The 21,058-nt window shown below is 42.1% G+C and overlaps 1 protein-coding gene across 1 annotated transcript; it reads left to right on the top strand.

The window, feature by feature from the left end:
• The first annotated feature begins 722 nt into the window (after positions 1-722).
• On the top strand, positions 723-15,318 carry LOC117267355 (uncharacterized). Its single transcript, XM_033643236.2, has 11 exons — positions 723-1,106; positions 4,254-4,374; positions 6,340-6,447; positions 6,551-6,587; positions 6,756-8,557; positions 8,668-8,698; positions 9,007-10,772; positions 10,901-10,949; positions 11,107-12,905; positions 13,013-13,049; positions 13,191-15,318. Exons 1-11 carry the CDS (start codon positions 1,012-1,014, stop codon positions 14,720-14,722), a joined length of 7,377 nt encoding a protein of 2,458 aa, XP_033499127.2. The 5' UTR covers positions 723-1,011; the 3' UTR covers positions 14,723-15,318.
• Positions 15,319-21,058: the final 5,740 nt, after the last annotated feature.

The following is a 21,058-nucleotide window of genomic DNA, read 5'->3' as shown; positions in this document are numbered from 1 at the left end:
GTGTTCCCATCTTCTGATGGCTACTTCCAGCAGGATAACGCACCATGTCACAAAGCTCAAATCATCTCAAACTGGTTTCTTGAACATGACAATGAGTTCACTGTACACCAATGGCCTCCACAGTCACCAGATCTCAGTCCAATAGAGCACCTTTGGGATGTGGTGGAACGGGAGATTCGCATCATGGATGTGCAGCCGACAAATCTGCAGCAACTGTGTGATGCTATCATGTCAATATGGACCAAAGTCTCTGAGGAATGTGTCCAGCACCTTGTTCAATCTATACCATGAAGAATTAAGGCCGGTTCTAAAGGCAAAAGGGGTCCAACCTGGTACTAACAAGGTGTACCTAATAAAGTGGCTGGTGAGTGTATATATAATTTTTCTATTTGTTGTTGCATTTTCCTGTCAAGAGTGGTATGAGTATTGCTGTTTGTTTACTGCTTTAAATTTTAATCTGTTGGTGTAACAAAAGAATGTCCTAAATTGGGGTCAATAAAGTACTATATCCATCTGTTTCGTCACACTGACACAATAATTAATCGTCAGATATGCTAACAAGTACATTAGTTGATGCTTGCATGGTGCATATCACTAAATTTTAAAAGGAATTAGCACAAACCAGTCGACACAGGGCGGTTACAATGAATCAGGAAGTGATTTATCTTGACAATGAAACTCTTTGGCCGGAGCCGACGGTGCCATCCTGCCCTCTGCTGGTCAACGTGTTGCACTGCACGGTCCAGTTCCTGGTTGATGGGATAACACGCTTTCGGCGACTCTTGGCTCACCACGCAACATCAACTTTTAAAAGCATGGAATTAGTGGGTTCTTAGTTCACCAAAGAGACGTTAAGCGAGAACAACCTTGAAACCCAACTGTGTCGGTTGCAGATTTCGCCCGAGGCATGACTCTGTAGACTCTCCTGCAGGTTTGCTCACAGTAGGCTTGCCAGCTTGCAACCGCCAGCTAAGCTAGCTAACTTGCTAGCTAGCATCATTGCAGTCCAAAATGACTGACTGCTGCGCCGCAGCGAACTGTGATTACCAGCAAGGGGGATCCGAAAACTCCCCTCCACTCTTCAGCTTCCCTTTGGACCCGGAGCGGTAAGAGTTGTGCTTATTTCATTGAGATGTGGGTGTAAAAAAACGAGCCAGTGAGCATGCAGAATGAATGTGTTAGCTATCCACTGTTAGCACTGGCGTTAGCTTAACATCATGTTGGCTAACAGTGACACAACTCTGTCGAAAATGGCGCAGACTAACGTTACTCTTGAAAGAAAAGTCCGTGTGAAACAGACTCCGCTCACTCATTCAGCCTCGGAGACCGACACTGACTCATGATATTAGCTGGTGTCCGTTTGTCTTTGTGTTCAGGTGTGTCTCAAACCGACAGAAACCATAGTTTAAAACTTTTTGTGCTGTAATTTAAATCGCCATCGGTATACACGACACCTACCGTCTCCACAGTGCGGTAACATTAGTAGGAAAACTGATGTTAGCTTAGCAAAATAAAAACACCTCCTATTTATAGAGCTGACTTTGCGTTATTGTTGCTTTTGCGTACAAAATTGCGTTTATAAAGTGGAGTCAGTTTGCAGCACAGCGTACTGTGGATATCAATAGAAACTAATATAAACGTAGTTTTAACAGGTGATGTCCCTATGAATAAATAGCAGTCTAGCGCCCCCTTTATCAGACCTCCTCACTGGCTCTGTTCACGCTTAGATTCCGGTGCTATTGTGCAACCATAGGAGTGATGTGTTGTACAAAAATCTATGCAACACAAGTAATTTTTAAGGACTGTGATTGATTGACAGCTGCAGTTGAGCTGGCTGAATCACAGCTGACGAAATGCAAACCTCCCAGCCAAGACTTATAGATCACCAAAATATTTCACGTCCAGTCCCTGCAATGATTTTTTTCTCTTCCTCTCCTTTTGCACTCTGTGCTCGTTTATAATCTGTCACCAGCCTGATATTGTGTTAAATTTAGAGAGGTAAATCTCATTTGCTGGTGGGCAAATCCATCCAGCCTCATTCTGTGCATGCATCAATAAAATCAGCTGAGAGGGAGAGGAGGAATTTGTGTTATGAGAGCAAAGAGCTTGTGAAGTGGTGAAGGCTTTTTAGCAAGATGTTACAACTTGGTACCTGTTTTATTAGCGCCAGCACTGAGGCAGGGTTTTGTTACAGATGCAGCTAATTAAAGCAGAATTGTATAAATCAAATCCATGTTATTGTTGCAGATATGACCTCTTTATCATGCGTGATGTGGTCACGCTCAGGGCTGCACAGTTAATTGAAATATTATCAGAATTGTAATATGGCCAAATGCAATAACCAAACAGCAGGAGGTGCTATTTTTTAATGTGTCACAGTTACCGTAATAGATTAATTGAGATGAACAGATGATTGTGGTGCTGCAGAGATGAATGAATGCATGAATTCCCAATTTAATATTTAAATAATAAACAACAATCCCCAATCTATCTACCACCTTGTTAATAAATAAGTAATAAACCCAGTTTATTTACGGTCCAAGTACCACCCAGTGTTACAAAAAAATATGCACTCCCCTAACACAACCTTTCCTTAGCTATATATCTGCCACAAATATGTTTTTTTGTAAAGTTTTTTTAATTGGTTTATGTATGTGCTTTGTTTCAACTCATCATGCAGCTCGTTCCACAAGCCAACCCCATACAGGCCCCGGCCTTCAAATGATATTCCAGATGTAAGCAGGGTTGGAAATTAACTTTTTGTCCACTTGCCACTGTGTCTGGTGGATTCCAAACTTTACCAGCCACTCAATAGATTACAATAGATTAATTTCCAACCCTGGATGCAAGGGAACGTGCTTGTTTGATACAGACTCTAGCAAAAATCACACCACCACCATCATTTTTATAATTTTTTTAATTAAAAGATAAATGAAATTACCATTCCCGAAAAAAAATGCAAGGCAATTGCATTATTTGTAAAATAATCAAAGTACGATATATATTTTTTTCTTTTTCATATCGTGCAGCCCTAATGCATAATGCAAAATGTATTTGAACTAGTATCTCCACATAGCAATTTGCACATTTAGTAAAGCGAGTTCGTGAGTTAACAGAACTCCTTCTGCACAGCCAGTCTCAAGGATCAGGTGTCGGTCGGCTGCAGGAACATCTAAGATAAAATCGTGAACATAAACCACTGCGCACCGAACTGAATTGCTGTGATTTTATTAAGAGCGAACAAAGCGTTTCGCCCATGGCTTCTTCAAGCTTGCTCAACAGGATCACACGAGCACTCACAGGCGTGCTAATGGGTCACATGATTTATTTCACTTTTCTTTTTCAATATTTTTTCTTTTACAGTCTTCAAAAACATTCAAACAAAATTCATAAAGAGTACAAGAGTTACAAGTATAATATGCGATCTAACCTGCGAGACAAAGATTTTATAAAGAAACAGACTGCAGGTCCGATACAGTGGTTTGGACCAATGCAATAATATAATGTATGCAGTAGGGCTGCAAAGATTAGTCGACTAATCGACTATTAAAATAATCGGTGACTATTTTAGTAGTTGACTAATCAGTCTGAGTCATTTTTCATAGAAAAGTACTATAAAAGTCCCCCAAAAAACTCTTATTGCAGCTTCTTACGTTCAAATATTGGCAGCTTTACACACTCTCCCATGACAGTGAACTAAAACCCTTTGGCATGAGTACGAAACAAGACATTAGATGATATCAGTTTGGGGTTTGTGAGAGACACACCAACATTTTGACAACATTTTTCAATAACATGATTAGTCGACTAATCGAAGAAATAATCGACAGATTAGTCGACAATGAAAATAATCGTTAGTTGCAGCCCTAGTATGCAGACAAATGTAATAACAAAAAAAAATGTTTTTCGCTCAGTAAGCATGTTGAACTCTCTGAAATAAGATGAAATGTCATTGAATGAATATTGTAGCTGTAGGGTAGTTCAGACCCACTGCTATGGTGACATTTTAGTAATGCAAAGATTCGCCATGCTCACCCATGTTAGGCTGTTACATCACAATGAACAGTGTCTTAATTAAAGCAAACTGTTTCATCAACCTTTGAGAGCTCATATCTGTTCGTCAGGTCATTATTTAGCACATTTAGAACACAGAACATTCGTGTGCAAGTTTTTTGGCTAATGCTTGGTTTAATTATTGAGTCTATGGCTGTGACCCCGACAACAACTTATGCCTTATCCTGCTGTTTTTTCAGATGCAAACAATGGCTGAACAACTGTCACCGCCAAGATTTGGCATCAGAACCTCCTGAACAGTTGCATAAGCTGTACAGACTTTGTGCAAAGCACTTTGAGCCCTCTGTGATCTGTCGTCAGGTAAGAATCAAATCTGTTGCCCATAACCTTTTTGTAAATGTTTCAATAATAATAATTATAATTGTAATTTTGAATGATTGTATTTTTTTCACAGCTGTATGTAAACCTGGATTACCTGTTTGTTAGGTACACCTAAACAGTCTAGTGCATTTTAAAGCAACAGTAATGATTCCTGTCTTTGAAGCTTACAGTGTCAAAAACCATAGGTGTTAGGAATATTAGAAACTCATTTGTGCATTCGATTAGTGTAATGCAGTGGCGTCACATGTAACTCGGTGCCTCCAGGGTCAGGCACCTGAATACATCAGTGGCCTCCTCCATCCATGTATCATCAGTAGGTCCCTTAAGTCTACTGACAATGATCTACTGGCTGTCCTCTGCTCAAGACTCAAAACAAAATGTGCTCGTGCCTTTGAAGAAGTGGCTCCAACATTATGGAGCTCTCGTCCATTAGGTTTACAATCTGCGGTCTCTTTAGAAACTTAAAAAACAACTGAAGACCCATCTTTTCAAAATGGCCTTTGTCCCACCCTTAATTGTCTCGTGCTTGTTCCCTGGTATGTTTCTGCCCGAGGCCTTAGTAGCCTGTATTTGCCTTATGTTTTACTTTCTTTTTGTTGCTTTGTTTTATTTGTTATATTGCCTTTGTTTTTATTGACTATTATTGTTTGATTGCTTGATTGTATTTTGTGAGGCACTTTGTGAATTTCTTATGTGTGAAAGGTGCTATATCAAATTAATGTTATTATCATTATTATTAGTAGTAGTAGTAACACAAGTTGGTGGTTTTTAGTGCTATATTACTAATGTGATTGGGTTTTAAAAATTTTACAAACTTCCTTTTTTAAACAGCTACTGAAACCCTTTGGTTTATTAGACAGTTTGTCAGTGCAAAAATGGGGGTCATTGAAAGTCTTTTTTATTTTATAGCTGCACAAATCATCAGAGTTAGTGAAGGTTTTGTTATTCAACATTTGTGTACTCAGTGCTGCTGTATATTTAGTTAGATTTCTTAAGCTCCATATCATATTGTGTTGACTAGTCAGTGGGGAATTCCCTGCTTCACATAAGCCCCATTTCCACCAAACACTTTAGGTATGGTACCTTTGGAGCCAAAAGTAACCCTTCACCGCAAACAGATGGAAGTCTGCACCTTGTTTATCGTCCACGGAACGAGGTTGCATGCCGACATTTTCAGAACAAAATAAAACAGGCTGCAGTGAGAGTCTCTCTCGATGGGGTATTTAAAAATAGCAGGTTTGTTCATTTCGTCTTTCTAAGGCAAGCTCAGGAGTTTAGTGTTGCCGGAGTCCACAGGAACAACGGTCTGCAATTTTTTTCCCCCTCCAAATGAGTATTGGGATATATGCCATCCTGGTCGAAATTAATATATAAATGTTTTAAGATCAATTCATTGCTAAAAGTTTATGTCATAAAAAAGCTAAAGCAATGGTCATAGTTGTCACAGTGAAATTGAAGGTGTGTTGATGGATTCATGTCGTCAATTCATGTGTTGAGTAACATTACAAGTTAATGTTCCACCGTAAAAAGCCGGCAGTCGGCCCAGTGAATTAAGTTATTTTTACTGCAACTCCAGCTGCTGCGAGACGCAGCAAAACATCCTTTCAATCTATAGTTACAGTCTACTGATAAAACTCTCACAGTTCAAAACCAGCCACAACTCAGCCCTGAGCAGAGTGACCGTCTGCTATTGACCATTCAACAGACTGCGGTGTTCACAGCTCCACCTTTTAGTACCAGATCTGTGTGCTAGGTACCCCAACAGAGGGGGGACCAAAAACGGGGACGTACAGAACGTTTCATTGATACCATCCACAACCTTTGACAGTGGAAATGGAAAAAATGCGTACTGAACTGTACCACACCGTACTGCTTGGTGGAAATGAGGCTATAGAATATTGAGGATTAGGATAAAAGTGGGATCCTCTGCTTATTGTTTTTCAGAGCGCTTCCAGTTGTGTCTTAAGGGAAGATGCTGTTCCAACAATATTTGACTTAACAATGCCTGTGAATAATCAATCAACCTGCAACAGGAAACGAGCTAGAGATCCTGTAAGTGTTATATTCAATCTTTAACATTTGTCTTCTGAACATTTTCTATGACACATTAAGACACTAGAATGCAAACCTTGAATTATCCTTTCCATTTACCTAGTCTGAAGAGGACCCCACGTCTGTGAAGAAAACAAAAGGTACAGTAACTAGTTCACTTCATTCTTGGAAAATTGTCTCATTTAAGCCCCTTGAGGTTTAGTCTGTGAGATTGTAATAGCCACTGCTGTAAATTTTATCCACTGATTGAATTAGCAGCTATAAAAATGATCTCAGGCTTTTACTCAGGTTTTTCTCTTTCTCATCAGAAAACACAGCAACAACAGAAGTGACTGAGGAGAGGACAGAAGTATCTGGCGAGAACAGTGCAGCACCTGAACTGCAAAAAGAGAACCAAACCCAAGAGGATGTAGCCAACTCTAAAGCAAAAGAGACTCTGAAAGTCTATTTCAAGGAAATCCTGGCACTGACTGGATTCAGCATAAACGGTGCAAACATCAACACTGATGAGCCCATCGGAGGCGCGAGGGGACAGCAGGCTCTCAATCGTATCTGTGTGGAGAAAATTGACAAGAAAGAAATCCTCCAGTTTAGCGAAGACCTCATGCGTGAGGAGATCCAAAACAGCCTCAGACTGGCGCGATTCTTCTCCATTCTGCTTCAGGATGTGACAAGTATAGAGGGAAAGGAGCAGATCCCAGTTTTCATCAGGTCTGTCACAGTAGACGGGTTCCCACAGAAGCACCTCATTGGGTTCTTGCCATGCGACATGGATGCAGAGAATCTGTTTTACATGCTTCTCTCAGAGCTGCGAAACAAGTGGGGGCTGAGGATGGAGCACTGCAGAGGACTGACGTATCTGGTTACAGGAAGCATGTGTCAGAAAATGCGAGACCTTACCTCCAGGATTCTGCAGGAGTTCCCACAAGTAGTCCTGTCACCAAGTGACCCATATGCCTTCAACATATGGATTATTCGCTGCATGCCTGTGCCCTCCATTCAGAATGTTGCCAACACTGTAGAGGAGGTGGCCTCGTTACTCAGGAGAACACCAGAGCTGTGGAAAAGATTGGAGGGAAAGATCCAGATGACATATGGGCATGTAAAAGGGGAAGTGGACAGGATCAAAGCAGCAGTCAGCGAGAATTGGGAATATGGCACTGATGCCTTCCAGACCATGTTGGACATTCTGGAGCCATTCCTGAACTGCATCAATGAGATGATTTCAAAGGTAGATGAAGATACTGCTGAACAGATGGCCAAGCTCAAGCCAGTATTGAAGAATTTCAACTTCATCATCACACTTGTTGTTCTGAAGAACACCCTCTGTTGTGTGAGCATACTCAACTCGAGTCTCAGGGGAATAATTAGCATCAGCAGTACGTTGCAGTACACAATTTCCAATGCCTTAAAGCTGGTAAGCAAATACCAACAGGAGCTCGCAATATTCCACAGGAAATGGTTTTCAGATGCAGTTGGCAGAGCAAAGAAGTTGGGAGTGGAGGTCACTAAACCAGAGATGGACCAAGGAGACACAAATGAAACACCACTGGAGGACTTTTACAGAGAAACTCTGAGCCGGCCTATCTTGCAGTATCTTGTCGCAGAGGTGAAGAGAGTGTTCAGCACAGAGATGGTAAGGATTCTCCGATGGCTTTCGTTAGTGCCATCTTACATGGCTGACCACAATTTCAGCATTCGCAGGGACAAAGTAGCAGACGCCAACTTGAACAACCTTGCCAGGCCTGACACGTTCTACGAAGAGCTTGGTTGTTGGGAAGTGAAGTGGAGGCATGCGAGCAAGCGCAGAATTCTACCTACCACAGTGTTTGCCACGCTCAAGATTCCAGATATTGGGTTTTACCCAAATGTGCAGAGCCTGCTGCGGGTGTTGGGTACTGTTCCGTGTGTAAATGCAGAAGCAGATGTGTATGGTCAGTACCATATGGTACTTGAGCGGTGCCACTCGTACCTGAGAGCCACGCCAGAGGACCAAAGAAAATGCAGCATGGCATATGTCTACGTGAACCAAGATGTGCACTTCAATGTGGAACAAATGGTGGAGTCATATACCCAGAAGCATCCAGACATCCTGCAACTGCTGCAAACGGTTAGTAGATTCTCATTAGCAGATCAATGTTGAAATTTCATTGCCCTCTTTTGTGATAAAACAACTGTTCTTGCTGAAATTACATTAAACTATGTGAATGTTTATTTCAGGATGATGACACAAAGGAGAAGCCTCCGCAAGGTGAGATGGCTTTGAAATTATTTATTTACCATTTCAGCATGCCACATTTTTGGTTAATGGCACAGCTATTCTATCACATAATATGCCAATTTAAGGAAATGTTGTTCTGGAAATAGAGCTGTAGACAAATATATGGGTAGTACACACAATAATGGCTACATTTAAAAAGATGTTTTGGGATTAAATTAGTTCAGCTGAAGTAACTGGGGCAAAAGGAAAATTTTTGTTTAACTACAATCTTGAATATGCACATTTGCTGATTTACTAATGCCTTTGATTTTCAAGACCACTCTCACCTCTCATTTCAGTGGCATCCCATGGGAACCATGCTGAAAAGGACACTGAAGAAGAGTTACAGTACATAAACCTAGAGATGGATGCTGAAAGGCTTGTGGAGATGAAGTGTGCGGAGACTGATAGAGAAGCTCTTAAATCTGCTCTGCAGGCTGCAGTGACGGCTGCATACAGCACTCAAAGCAGGCAACACGGTGAAGCTCTTGCTCACGAAGGAGAGGTCGAGTATGTGACCAAGTCTGAAATGAAAGAAGTTCTCACTGTGTGCGAAAACGCTGTCAGGGAGGGAATCCTCATGGAAGTGGGGACTTCATTCTTTTCCTTGTTCATCGACCGTGTTGTGAAGTTGGGGGAGAAAGACTATCTTCCCCTCTTCCTGAGGTTTGTGGACAGTTTTGATGTCATGCGATTGGAGTTGATGGGTTTTCTTGAGGCTGATCTTGACTGTGATGCCATGGTACAGCGTCTCCATGAAATAGTCACAGTTGAGTGGAGTCTTGATTTAAATAACTGCAGAGGTCAAGCATACCTCGGCTCTGGTGATGTTTCCTACAAGCTGAAAGCCTTTGCCTGCAAAGTCCAGGAGACTCATCCTCTCGCTATAAGCACACACTGCTCTTCCTACTCTTTCAACACATGGTGGTCAAAATCTATCCCAGTGCCTGCTGTTAAGAGAGCCCTGGATACATTTGAAGAAGTGTTGATGTTTTTTGGCAGCAGCGCTACTCTACAAAAACAGCTAGACCATGTGATAGCTTTTGGTCTTAGAGAGAGCTATGAAAAGGTTCAGGAGTTACAGGGGAAGTTCTGTGCCCTTTGGCAAGAGAAGCACGATTCTTATGAGGTGTTTGTGCAGATGCTGGAACCCCTGGTTGAATGTCTGGAGAAGATCAAAAATAACCCACAGAGATGGAAAGCCTTTGTGTCTGACCAAGCTGGGGGACTCCTCCGCAAGGTAATGGAGTTTGATTTCATCATCGCTATGGTGGTCTTGAAGAATGCGTCCTCTTTCACCAGAGAGCTAAGCGCGGGTCTCCAGAAGGACCACTTCAGTGCCGCATCCCAACTTTGCCAAATCAGTGGTATTGTGGCCACTCTGAACCGAGTGAAAACAAACATGAAGGTGTTTCACCAGAACTGGTTCGATGAGGCCTGTGCAATGGCACAGAGTCTAAGAGTGCAGATTGAAGTGCCTGAGAATTCTTTGCCAAGAGATGGCATGATTAAGCCAGTGGGTTTTTATAAAGATGGCTTGAGTGTGCCCCTAGTAGATAACCTCATCAATGCTGTGAAGGATCATTTTTCAGAGGACCACAAAGAAGCTCTGAACTTCCTCTCCCTAGTTCCATGCTCAGTCACAGTGAGTTACATGTTTGAGAGCTTGAAGTCAAAGCCTCCCCTCTACAGCAGTGACCTTCCTGATGCCGACAACTTCTTCACAGAGCTGTGCTGTTGGAGAGTAACGTGGAAGACCAAAGTTGCATCTGTGACCATCCCAGGCTCAATATTTCAGACGTTGCGCCTGCCACTCATGCAGTACTTCGGTAACATCAATGCACTGCTAAGGATTATGTCCGTGCTACCCAGCACAGCACTGGAGGACTGTGGTGTCGTAATGCGCCACAAGAAGTTCCAAGAGTACCTGAGAAATACAAATCCCAAAGACAGGTCCCCGTGCTTGGCTTTGCTGCAGGTGAGCACAGACTTCAGCAGAGACCTGGACCGCATGGTGACCCAGTGTTTGAAGGTTACTCCGCAAGCCTTGGAGGGTATATGTCTGGTATGTGGTTGTATTCTTTCATAAAAAATGTTTGTGTTATATTTCTGGTTTATTCTTATTTTATTCCCTGTATTTTATTATCAATATGAATGTCTGACTAATTTTTATTTTCTTGGCTATATTTGCAGGACAAGGAATCCAAAAGTTTTGTCAGAAACTCTGAGAATAATATGGAAGGTATGTTGGATGGTTTTTTGTTTTATATGATTTACTAACAACTCAAAAGAAAACAAGAGTTACTAATGCCCATACTAAGTTATTGAAAGTAGCTTTTGCGTTGATTTAAATGATTGTCTTAACCAGTGTTGTGTGATTTGTTTTTCTCTACATTTAGTTGATTGTGTCAAAGAGGAACCTGAAGAGCTTAAAAATCAACAATCTCCTGTCAAGATTGAGGACCAAGAAATGAAACCAGCAGACGAGAATGGGCACTCAGGTGACAATCGTCAGAGTTTGGCGACGGTATTCAAACTGGCTGCACTACTAGGGAAAAAGAATGGCAGTCTCTCTGATCTCTCAGAAGAGGACAGAGAGCTTTTCATCCAGGAGCTTAGCATTTGCCACTGGTTTGGAAAAGAGAGCAAAAGCACACATTCTATAGGTGATGATGAAATGGTGAACCTTCTGATAAATGGAATCCGAGATGTCATTCTCAAGGAAATCCAGGAGTCACCATTCTTCTCACTTATCACAGACAAACCTGTAAAAATTGCTGAGAAGACCCACCTGCCTGTTTTTGTCAGGTATGTTGGAGAATCTGCCCCAAAGGTAGAGCTCATGGGTTTCTTACCATTTGATGAAAACTGTCACGTTGAGACACAAGCCACTAGACTTGCGAAGATTCTCACTGAAGACTGGGGCTTACCAATGTCTCAGTGTCGTGGACAAGCATTCATGCACTTGGGCTCAGGTTATCAAAGCCTGAAGAAAATGTCTCTGGATTTCCTCAAGAGTTATCCGCTCGCTGTTGTAACACCCAGTGAGTCTTGCGGCCTTGCCCATTGGCTGGCAGGAAGTGTGCCTTGCCCCTCAGTAGCAAAAATGTTGGACATCACAGAAGACCTGCTGCTGTTCTTTGACGAATCTCCTTGTCTGGAGGGACAGCTAGCGCAGGCTGTTGATGGGCTTTTGAATATGCCAAGAGAGGCCCTGGAGGAAATACCAGAAACCTGTTGCTCAAGGTGGAAAAAGAGAGAGGACTTCTTTGACATACTCGCTGACACATTAGAGGGTATCCTCAGCTGCCTGGATGCTGTTAGCTCTAGTGCAACAGGTGCCAAGTCAATGCATGCACAAGTTCTCTCCACCGCTCTGAGAAATATGGATTTCATTGTCACCCTAGTGATTTTGAAGAACGCCTGTGCTCCTCTTCGTAACTGTAGCACTGTATTCCGCTGTGGAAATCCTGCTGATATTCTCTGTGAAGTGGAAAAAATTCCCTCGATCATAGAGACTCTTAACAAAATGTTAGAAAACGTGAGCACCCTGCACTCCACTTGGTTCGAGCAGGCATTCCAGCTAGCAACCAAGGTAGCTCCTGAGCAAGTGTGCTTCTCAGAGGAGGCCAACAGCTATGAATCACCTGAGATATATTACAGAGAAAATCTTAGTGTTCCTCTCCTCAGAAGTCTCACCGATGAAATGAAGTACTGCTTCTCAGACAGTCACTTGAAGGCCCTGTCGGTCCTGTCGTTACTGCCCTCCTGCAATCCACAGCCCATTCTGTCAGAGTCCACAGACAAGCCATTCAGCCTCTACCTTACAGATTTTTCTGAACCTGAAGCAGCCGAGCAGGAAATCAATGCATGGTCAGCTGTCTGGAGAGAGAAATACCAGGATGCTGCTCCTCCATCATCCATCGCTGAAACACTTGTCCATCCTGAGTCAAAGAGCCACCCAACTGTTACCTCAATGCTTAGGCTTGTAGCTGTCCTGCCTAGTGTCAGTATGGAGTGGGACCTGATGAAGACCACTCTGAATGCAATGAGGGATCTGTTGAAACACACTGTATGCAAAGGCAGCAGAAAGGATCATGTGGTGCTCCTCTTTCACTGCACAACACTACAGAGACTGCCAGAGGTCATTGAGAAGTGTATGGAGATTGATCCAGCGAGCAGACCATGTCTTTCCCAGGTACATTTAAAATAGTTTTAAGATAGATATTTGATTATTTGTCCTGTTGTATCCAAATATTATAGGATTTTTACAGCCATTCTAATCTGCACCACATATTTTTTTAGGTGATGGGAACTTTGCAAAGACTAAAGTTGGACAGTGGTAAGTCCATTCGTGGCAACTTGATTTATAAAAGCATCACTGTGTCTTTGATTCAAACAATAAGATGACAAAAATAACCATTTTGCTAGCGGGTGAATTTGTATGTGTGCAATCAACATGTATTTTTACTTTTGAAATCAGGTGTGGAGGTAAAACCGGCGGCACCAGCAGAATCGCACTCCTCCAGTGTAGCAGAGAAGCCTGCTGATGGAGAAGTAAAACCTGCAGAAAGTAAAGTGACAGCAGAGGTAGCTCAAGGACCAAGAAAAGCAGTGTCTTTCTACGAGCCACAGCTGCGTGAACAAATCCTCAAGGAACTCTGGGACTCTCAGTTCTTTACAGTTATAACTGAGCAAGCTGTTGAAATTGACGGTGAGATCTACATCCCGTTGTGCATCAGGTACTTAAACAAAGAGGACATCCAGTGTGAGGAAACGCTGGCCTTCATCCCATTCGGTGATGACCCAGTTGCCCTTGCAGAAGCTATTCAGACTGCCCTGTCTGAGAAATGGGGGCTGAACATGGAGTACTGTAGAGGGCAGGCCATGCTGAGTGTTGGTGAAGTAGGAGCTCAGATGAGGGCTGTAACTTTAGCTATAGCTACGACATACCCCCATGCTGTAAGAACTGTCAGCTCTGCTTTGTCTCTTAATGTTTGGCTGGCTAAATCTTCTCCCGTTGAAGAAGCAGCTGATGGAGCAGTTCTCGTAGGTAAAATATTACATTGGCTCACAGAGGATGCAGAACGCCAGAACAAACTGGAAGACATGATCATTCATGTATTCCAGCAGGATGAAGGAAAGGGCAACGAGCTGAGAGACAAGCTCATCAAAAACTGGGAGAAGAGTCATGACATGCATGAGGTGATGGCAGAGATTTTGGAAGCTGTCATGCTCTGTTTGAATGAGTTGAAAGGGGAGGGAAGCACTCCGAACCAGCAGCAAGCATCACAGTTCTTCAATGCGATCAGAAACTTTGAGTTTATCCTATCAACAGTGGTGCAGAAGAACATCTTGAGTGTAACTAAAAAGCTAAGTCAGTCTCTTCAGGGCAAACCCTTAGATATGTTACTCGCTGTGAATAATTTGCCTGATGTGAAAGCATCCCTCAGTAAACTGAAGAGCGATATTGACACGCATCACAAGGCCTGGTTTGAGGAAGCCACCACGCTGGCTTCTAAACTCGATGTAACAATGTTGCATTCAGTGCTTCTCGAGCCATTGAGTGAGTTTTACAAAGAATCGGTAAGCATGAAAGCTGTAGAGCACTCAATAGCAGAAATTGATGACCTCTTCACAGAAAAGGTACTGGATACCTTGAGGTGTCTGGAGATTGTGCCTTACGCAATGTCCAAAGTAGAAACCAGCATTCTTAGTGGTCTTGTTTTCCGCCTGTATAAGGAGGACTTGCCAGATCAGGTCTCTCTTCACTCTGAGATGAGGTTGTGGAAGGAGAGATGGTTGGATCCCCTGGCAGGCTATCTCCCAACTACTGTGCTTGATACGCTCAAGACGTCACAGATAAGAAGTTTTGGTAACATTGAAACTCTCCTCAGACTCCAGGTCATCTTGCCGTTTTCAAGGAGAGAGAGCAACTTCAGGCAGGGAAAAAGAAGCTTACAGGAGTTCATACAGCAGGAAAAGCGATCCCTCACTGAGCTACATCCTCTTTAAGAGTTGCAGGTCTTCCTTCACGGCTAGCAGATTTGAACATTGCGTTTGAGATGTCACCACCACCATACTTAGGAACTAACGTGTCTCAACCCCAATTGAGGTCCCAAGTTCTGAACTTAATATTTCTGTGTACATTATTGATCTAAATTCTTTGAGATTTCCTTTTGTTGTTATCCTGCAAACCAAGCCCTATGTTATGTTTTGGGTTTTTTTATTATTCTGTAGTTTGTACAGTTGTACTGCCCAATGGGACCAATGTCTTGGCAAAAAAAAAGCAATGCTTGTGTGCCTTGATGCGAAACGAATAATTCACCCCATGTATCATGATAATTCAGATGTTGAAAAATGTCCCATTGGCGTTGACTGACTTCTGTATCGCTGTCATGAATTCATTATAAATGATTAAATTGCACCCTTACCTTTCCTGGGCACAAATAGAAATGGTTAGTTCCATCACGTCTTCTGATGATTTCTCATGTTTCCTGTCTCTCTGCAGGAATGAATTTGCTGTAAACGTATCTTTTGAAAGAATGTTTCCTTAATAGGAAAACCTTCATATATATTTGTCAAAAAAGTAATAAAACGCTCCAAAAAGATGTTTGGCTTTTGTGTTTGGCTTTTTTTTCCTCAAGCTAGATGTGCAATAGACTTTCATGTGTTGTCAAGTCTAGTCCTGTCTGTGAGTGAACACAAGATGGCGCAGTGGGGCTGTAATTTGTCTTAGGAGGAAATAATTGACTCAAGTCAGAAGTGCCACTCTAAATAGGTGAATGTGCAGTAGCTGGTAATTTTAAAGCAAAATGTGATTTGAAAAAGTTGAATCATGATACCTGCAGCAATATTTTACAATAATGAAGTCCAACTGGACAGAAGGAAGTACAGGGTACTAGTGGAATTCTTGCTTTCTGCAAATGACCTATATGTTTTTCTTTTTCTTTTTTTAAAGAAAAACCTAAAGGAAGTTTAATTTTATGTGGAATTTCAGTCGTGTTCAAGGTTGCCAGTGTTAATGATTGCTGGCTGAGAAAGGGCACTTCACCCTCAAGTTCCGGTCACAATACATTGAATAAAAAAAAATTCTTGCATGATTCACTTCACTGATCAACAAGGATGTGGCTTTACAGGGAGGGTTGTTGAGGTCATACGACCGCTACATTATCTCAAGGCACCTGGTAAATATTTATTTTACAATTACCTTTTATCTTCAAATAAAGTCTAAGGTCTGTGCAATGCTGGGTATGTGAGGTGGACAGGTTTGACTAGTATTGGTCAGTAATGCAAATCGTGGCTTTCGGCTCCATTGTTACCATTGTGATTTGGTTAATATGTAATTTTGTAGAACAAATGTATTCTGTGGGTTTGCTGTGGCATGGAGTCTGGCCTTCTTGTCAATTATTTGCTGTGAATTTCAATCTGGTGTATAAGCCTTTTTAAGAGGAATTTCAATAACAGCTACTGTACTGACAGTTAGAAAAGCAAGGTATTGTAGCTGCGTTTGTGTTACAGCTTTATTTAAGCCCTAAGTAATTACTCTTTTGTACTTGTGGCCAATGGCAATGCTCCACCAAATGCTAAACTGAGTTTAAAGCTGACAAACACCTGTAATAAATGGGATTATTAAAAACCTATTTGAATCTCTATCCAGGTTCATTCTAGTTTTCTGCAATAGCTTTCTTCTGCTGATAGTAAATGGGTGCTGTTAACTGACTTAATACCCCAGGGCTTATTTTAGTCACTTAAAGACATGATCCCCAGGACTAAACTGAAGTATTTTTCCTGTTTTCTCCTACTTGTTTCGTGAAAACAAAGACTGCTGCTGTTAAAACCCTTCCACATACAGTACATAGACTTTGTTTGTTGACATGAAGCCACCTTATCTTTAACACTGATAACCCCACTGAGTGCACTTTTTGAAGAAACATGTATTCTTCCTGTAAGCCGGAACAGCAGATGCCTCCCTGACAAAGCCCCGATTGTTGGTGCTCAGCTCAGTGTGAAAGGAGCATCTCCGTGTACCCCCGCTCAGCTGCTGAGCAAACGGATCTGTGTTGTTCACAGGCCTCAGCGTAGCCATGTGCAGCACAGGAGCACACCAGCATTGTCTCGTAATAACCCCTTCTCTACACTCGCGGCCAAGAGCTATATACCTCCAACAAGCTGTGTTTTATTTATTTACACTTTCGACGAAGAGGTGGGCTTTGTTACAGTTTAAATCTCAGGTGCAGCCGGTGTGTTTGGGCATGAAGAACACATCCTCCATCTTAAAGCAAAACAAGGTATTGCCATAATTGACCCGTGCACCAGGCTTCCTGCTGGAAGTCAAGGTTCTGCACTGATGTAAGACCCGTGGCACTCTGTAATCATGTCCATACACAGCCAGGATTTAACTATACTCTGGAGGGGAAGACACAGGGCTTAAGTGGATTTTATTTCAAGGTTCCCTTTCAGGGAAAATTGGCAGCACAAGCCAGAATTCAGATCCTCCTAGTATTATGAGCAAAACTTTTGGTTTGAATTATTCAGATGTCAACTTGTTGATTGTACGCTTAAAGAGCACTTCATTTTTACTTGCCATTGTAAAGCTTAAGGATTTTGAGTAAAATGTGACGGATTGTCTACAGCGAGTGTGTTTAACCAATACTGAGGTGTGTAAGAGATTATCTGATCGTGACGCAGTTACAATTTATTTTATGATTGCTGACAAGGTTTACTTGATTGCAAAAAAACCCTCAGCACCCTTTTTGGACTGGTGCAAAAGCATCTATTGATTTGGTCCTGTAATACTTTAACAGAGCAATGGGCACACGGCTTGGAATTTCAAATGCTTTTGTAATCCCTAAAGAAGGAAGCTTTAATCATTTATAAGGATGCTCTGGTGCTCTCACGCCTCCACCAACCACAATCTAAAGGGCCAAATTCATAAGAACCAGATGTATCTGCACAATTTATCTATTGTACTGTTTAGAGGCCTGCAGCCGGGCTGGTGCCTGTCCTTTTCAATTCCTCCATCGCTCTTCGGCTTTATGTTTACCAAGAGGTGCAGGCGGAGAGCACCCCAGACTCTGGTGAAGTCATCACCCCACCCACATGGTTCACCTCAACCCCCTCTGCCCTCAACCCCTTTTGCTCTTCTTCGGTAACACCTCTTCAGACGCAGCGATATGGCTTCATATAGTGTAATAAAATAGACCTCAAGATATAATTCACACGTGTTAATTTTGTAGTGATGTATTGGCTCAGTTTTAATTCACGTCCTCGACCAGATGAAGAGCAAAGAGACAGTCTGCAGTGATGATGTCATGAGACGAGTCATGCAGCTGCTCCATAGACAGTAAATAATAAAACTAATCCCCAAGATATTTTAGTGGATTATAGACAGACACATCTTTCAAATATAACATCATTTACTGGATGACAAGACTTCTCAATTAATACAGTCGCTAACTATGTGTCAGTGAAACAAATCCATATCATGTCACCTGATGACATCATTAGATATTGCCTGGTAAGAATTGTTAAGTCATTACACTCTGTTTCCATCGTCAGTCTAATCTAACCGATTTCCGTGGGGGAGGGAGATTCAGTTTTCCCCATCTGCCTGAACGTAAAGTCATTTTATGTCCACACTTTTGCGTAGCCATGCCCACATACCTGTTTTTCTGGGGTTTTAAGAGCAGAGTGAAATAAAACAAACTATGTCGTGGGCAGTATTGAGAAGACATGCGGTCTATGTATCAATTTAGAACAGCCGAGAGAGCAGCCATGGACGGACTATGAGACAATTGGTCTGTAGGCACTGACATGCAGAACACAGGAGTAAGACACGTACTTTGTGGTAGTTTAAAGTCTTTTTGCTGTTGTTTAGTGTCTCTTTGAAGTTCTTCTGTCTCTTTTTGTGGTCATTTTGAGTGTCTTCGTAGTTGTTTTGTCTCTGTAGTCGTTTCTAGTCTCTTTGGAGTGGCCTTGTGTCACTTTGTAGAGATTTTAAGTCTGTAGCTACTTTGAGTGTCTTTTAGTAATGTGTCTCTAAGTAGTCATCCCGCATCTCTTTGTTGTTGTTTATATCTCTTTGTAGTCTCTTTGTGTCTCCTTGCAGCTGTTTTGCATCTCTTTGTGGTCATTTTAAATCTCTTCCAGGTCAGTATGTTTCTTCCGAATGATTTTTGCAGGCATAGGCCAGAGGGACTTGGACCTGTGCCTGTTAGGCCCGTTCAGTGACCCTTGAGTGTCTATCTTGTCTGTAGGGCTCCTTATTGTTGTATTGCCCCTCGTTGGTTTCAGCCTACCGCTTGACGACAGCTTGATACAGCATTAAGCGCCCCGTGGTACTTATTGGCTAGTCTGTTTCACGTCACGATGCCAGACGAATCAGTCTCTGGAGTGGGCGGATTCAAAGGTCTGGACCCAGGCAACGTCAATTAATGTCTTGATCTAAATTCCGACTTAGGTGTCAGTAGTTAAAACGTGTTAAAATGACTTAATCAGTGGAGTAAACAGATGTAAAAATCAATCTGTTTTAGGGTGGATTTTCCCTTTAAACTTCATTTCCATGCAGCGAATGGACTCATTTAACTCAGATTTACGATAATCTGTTGATATGACAGGACTGCAATGTGATTAATTATTTACTGGAATCCACTCCTCTCTTGGCTGGTTAACCCATAACGCAGGCAACTTTTACACCCCCAGCAGCTCAAACCAGAACAGCCATGGTGATCTGTTTTTCGGGAATGATCCTCCAGCGCTGGTTTGGTAAACTCCTGGGCTTCATGAACACACAGCTCATGGTGACGGCTCCTGTAGGGACCACATGACGTGTTCAAAGGTGCCACCCATCTGTCACTTGAAAGGCCTCTGTCCTCAAAGCACAGTAGAGACAGAGGTTATAAACAAATGGTATACAAAAGACGTGGGTCCAGTCAGACGGATTGGACGGAGCTTGTTGTTTCTGGTGCGATCCCCACTGTGAGCACAGGAGGGACACCAGAGGGTGTTTGGATTTTCACGTGGCCGATCCGAAGCTGTCACTGTCCCTCTGCGGGCCTCATTTGATAGATTTTACCCTTTAGGAGTTCTGCTGAGAATCCATAATGTTCTTGTTATTTGTCAATAATCAGCTGGCAGCAGAGCCCTGCACTGTCTGGTTGGAGATAAGAGCCTAAATGAAAACTAACCGTTTCGGACATGGTTCACTGATTGTTTCCATTTGAAACTTCCCTTTTAAGTTTTTGCTTTTATTGTATTTATGATGTCTGTTAATCAAAGTCCTGGTTCTAATTTTGATTGGAAATTTATCTACGGTCAGATGCGTTTCGTCGGTAATACAAAACAGGCCAAACCGAACGTACCTCATCAGAGTTTAACTTTATTAGTTTATCATTGTGGTTTGCATATTCGAGTCTTTTTATCAAAAATTGACAAAATAAAAGGGACTAGATTTAAAAATAAAAAACATGCCACTGTGCTTATGAGGGCAGCTTTCCGATTGTGTAATGAAGGTTCAGCATTCGAGAACATACCATCTTTTTATCGTCTTTCTTTGGAGCCCGGTTTGGGTTTATGCTGATGGGAGCATGGGAGTATTTTCCAGGGGCATAATAGTAACTCTGCACCCATTCAGGCTCTGATCCTCCTGGGTGAAAGTTGAGTGTCCTTACTCCCCCCGTCGCTGAGCCTCCAGATTTGTGATATTGGCTTGACCCTCTTGAGAGTTGAAGGACAATGGCTCAATGCTGTGAGCCCGAGGATTGACACTGTATTCATCCAGAGCTGGGCTAACTCCATTCTTCATTCAAATTGTATATTTTTCGACAACCTTTTTGCAACACAAGAACTGTGATATACAGTTTGCAAAAGCAGTGTTTTACCACAGACGAATAAGCTGCAGTTTGTGTTTATGTATATTTACATTTTGGGTTCTTGAAATATTTCATTGGTGTCTTGATATCCCAGAATTTAAAGAGATTTATCTAATTCTTTATTGAGATTCATTTGAAAATAAACTTTCAGCTCAGGCTCAAACCTCATCTGGATTAAACAATAGTGACTTCTACAAAATTGCAATGCTTGGAAATGTTTTTACTGTCTATATAACAGGACATCTTTTCGTAGACATGTTGTATGTTTTATCACCAGTAATCCCACCATGTCCAAAGCTGATTATCGTGACAGTTGAAAAGAAAAATGTAACTGTAATATTATCTCCGTAAAGCTGGTTTTGATCCTGCATGTAGATTATGTATCATAACTCAGCTCCGTTACGTGACATGAGTTATTTCATTATCATGGACTCCAGTGGCTCACTTATCCCCCTCTGCCTCCTTCAGAAGGTGTCCC

This window comes from Epinephelus lanceolatus, chromosome 11 (genome assembly GCF_041903045.1).
Source record: "Epinephelus lanceolatus isolate andai-2023 chromosome 11, ASM4190304v1, whole genome shotgun sequence".
NCBI classification, from domain to species: Eukaryota; Metazoa; Chordata; class Actinopteri; order Perciformes; family Serranidae; genus Epinephelus; species Epinephelus lanceolatus.
This window is presented reverse-complemented; position numbering and strand designations above follow the sequence as displayed.

Coding starts and splice junctions, on each gene's coding strand:
- LOC117267355 (XM_033643236.2), top strand. CDS start 1,012: ATGACTGACTGCTGCGCCGCAGCGAACTGTGATTACCAGCAAGGGGGA. Junction 10,773..10,900: donor CCTTGGAGGGTATATGTCTG/GTATGTGGTTGT, acceptor CTATATTTGCAG/GACAAGGAATCCAAAAGTTT. Junction 12,906..13,012: donor GCAGACCATGTCTTTCCCAG/GTACATTTAAAA, acceptor ATATTTTTTTAG/GTGATGGGAACTTTGCAAAG.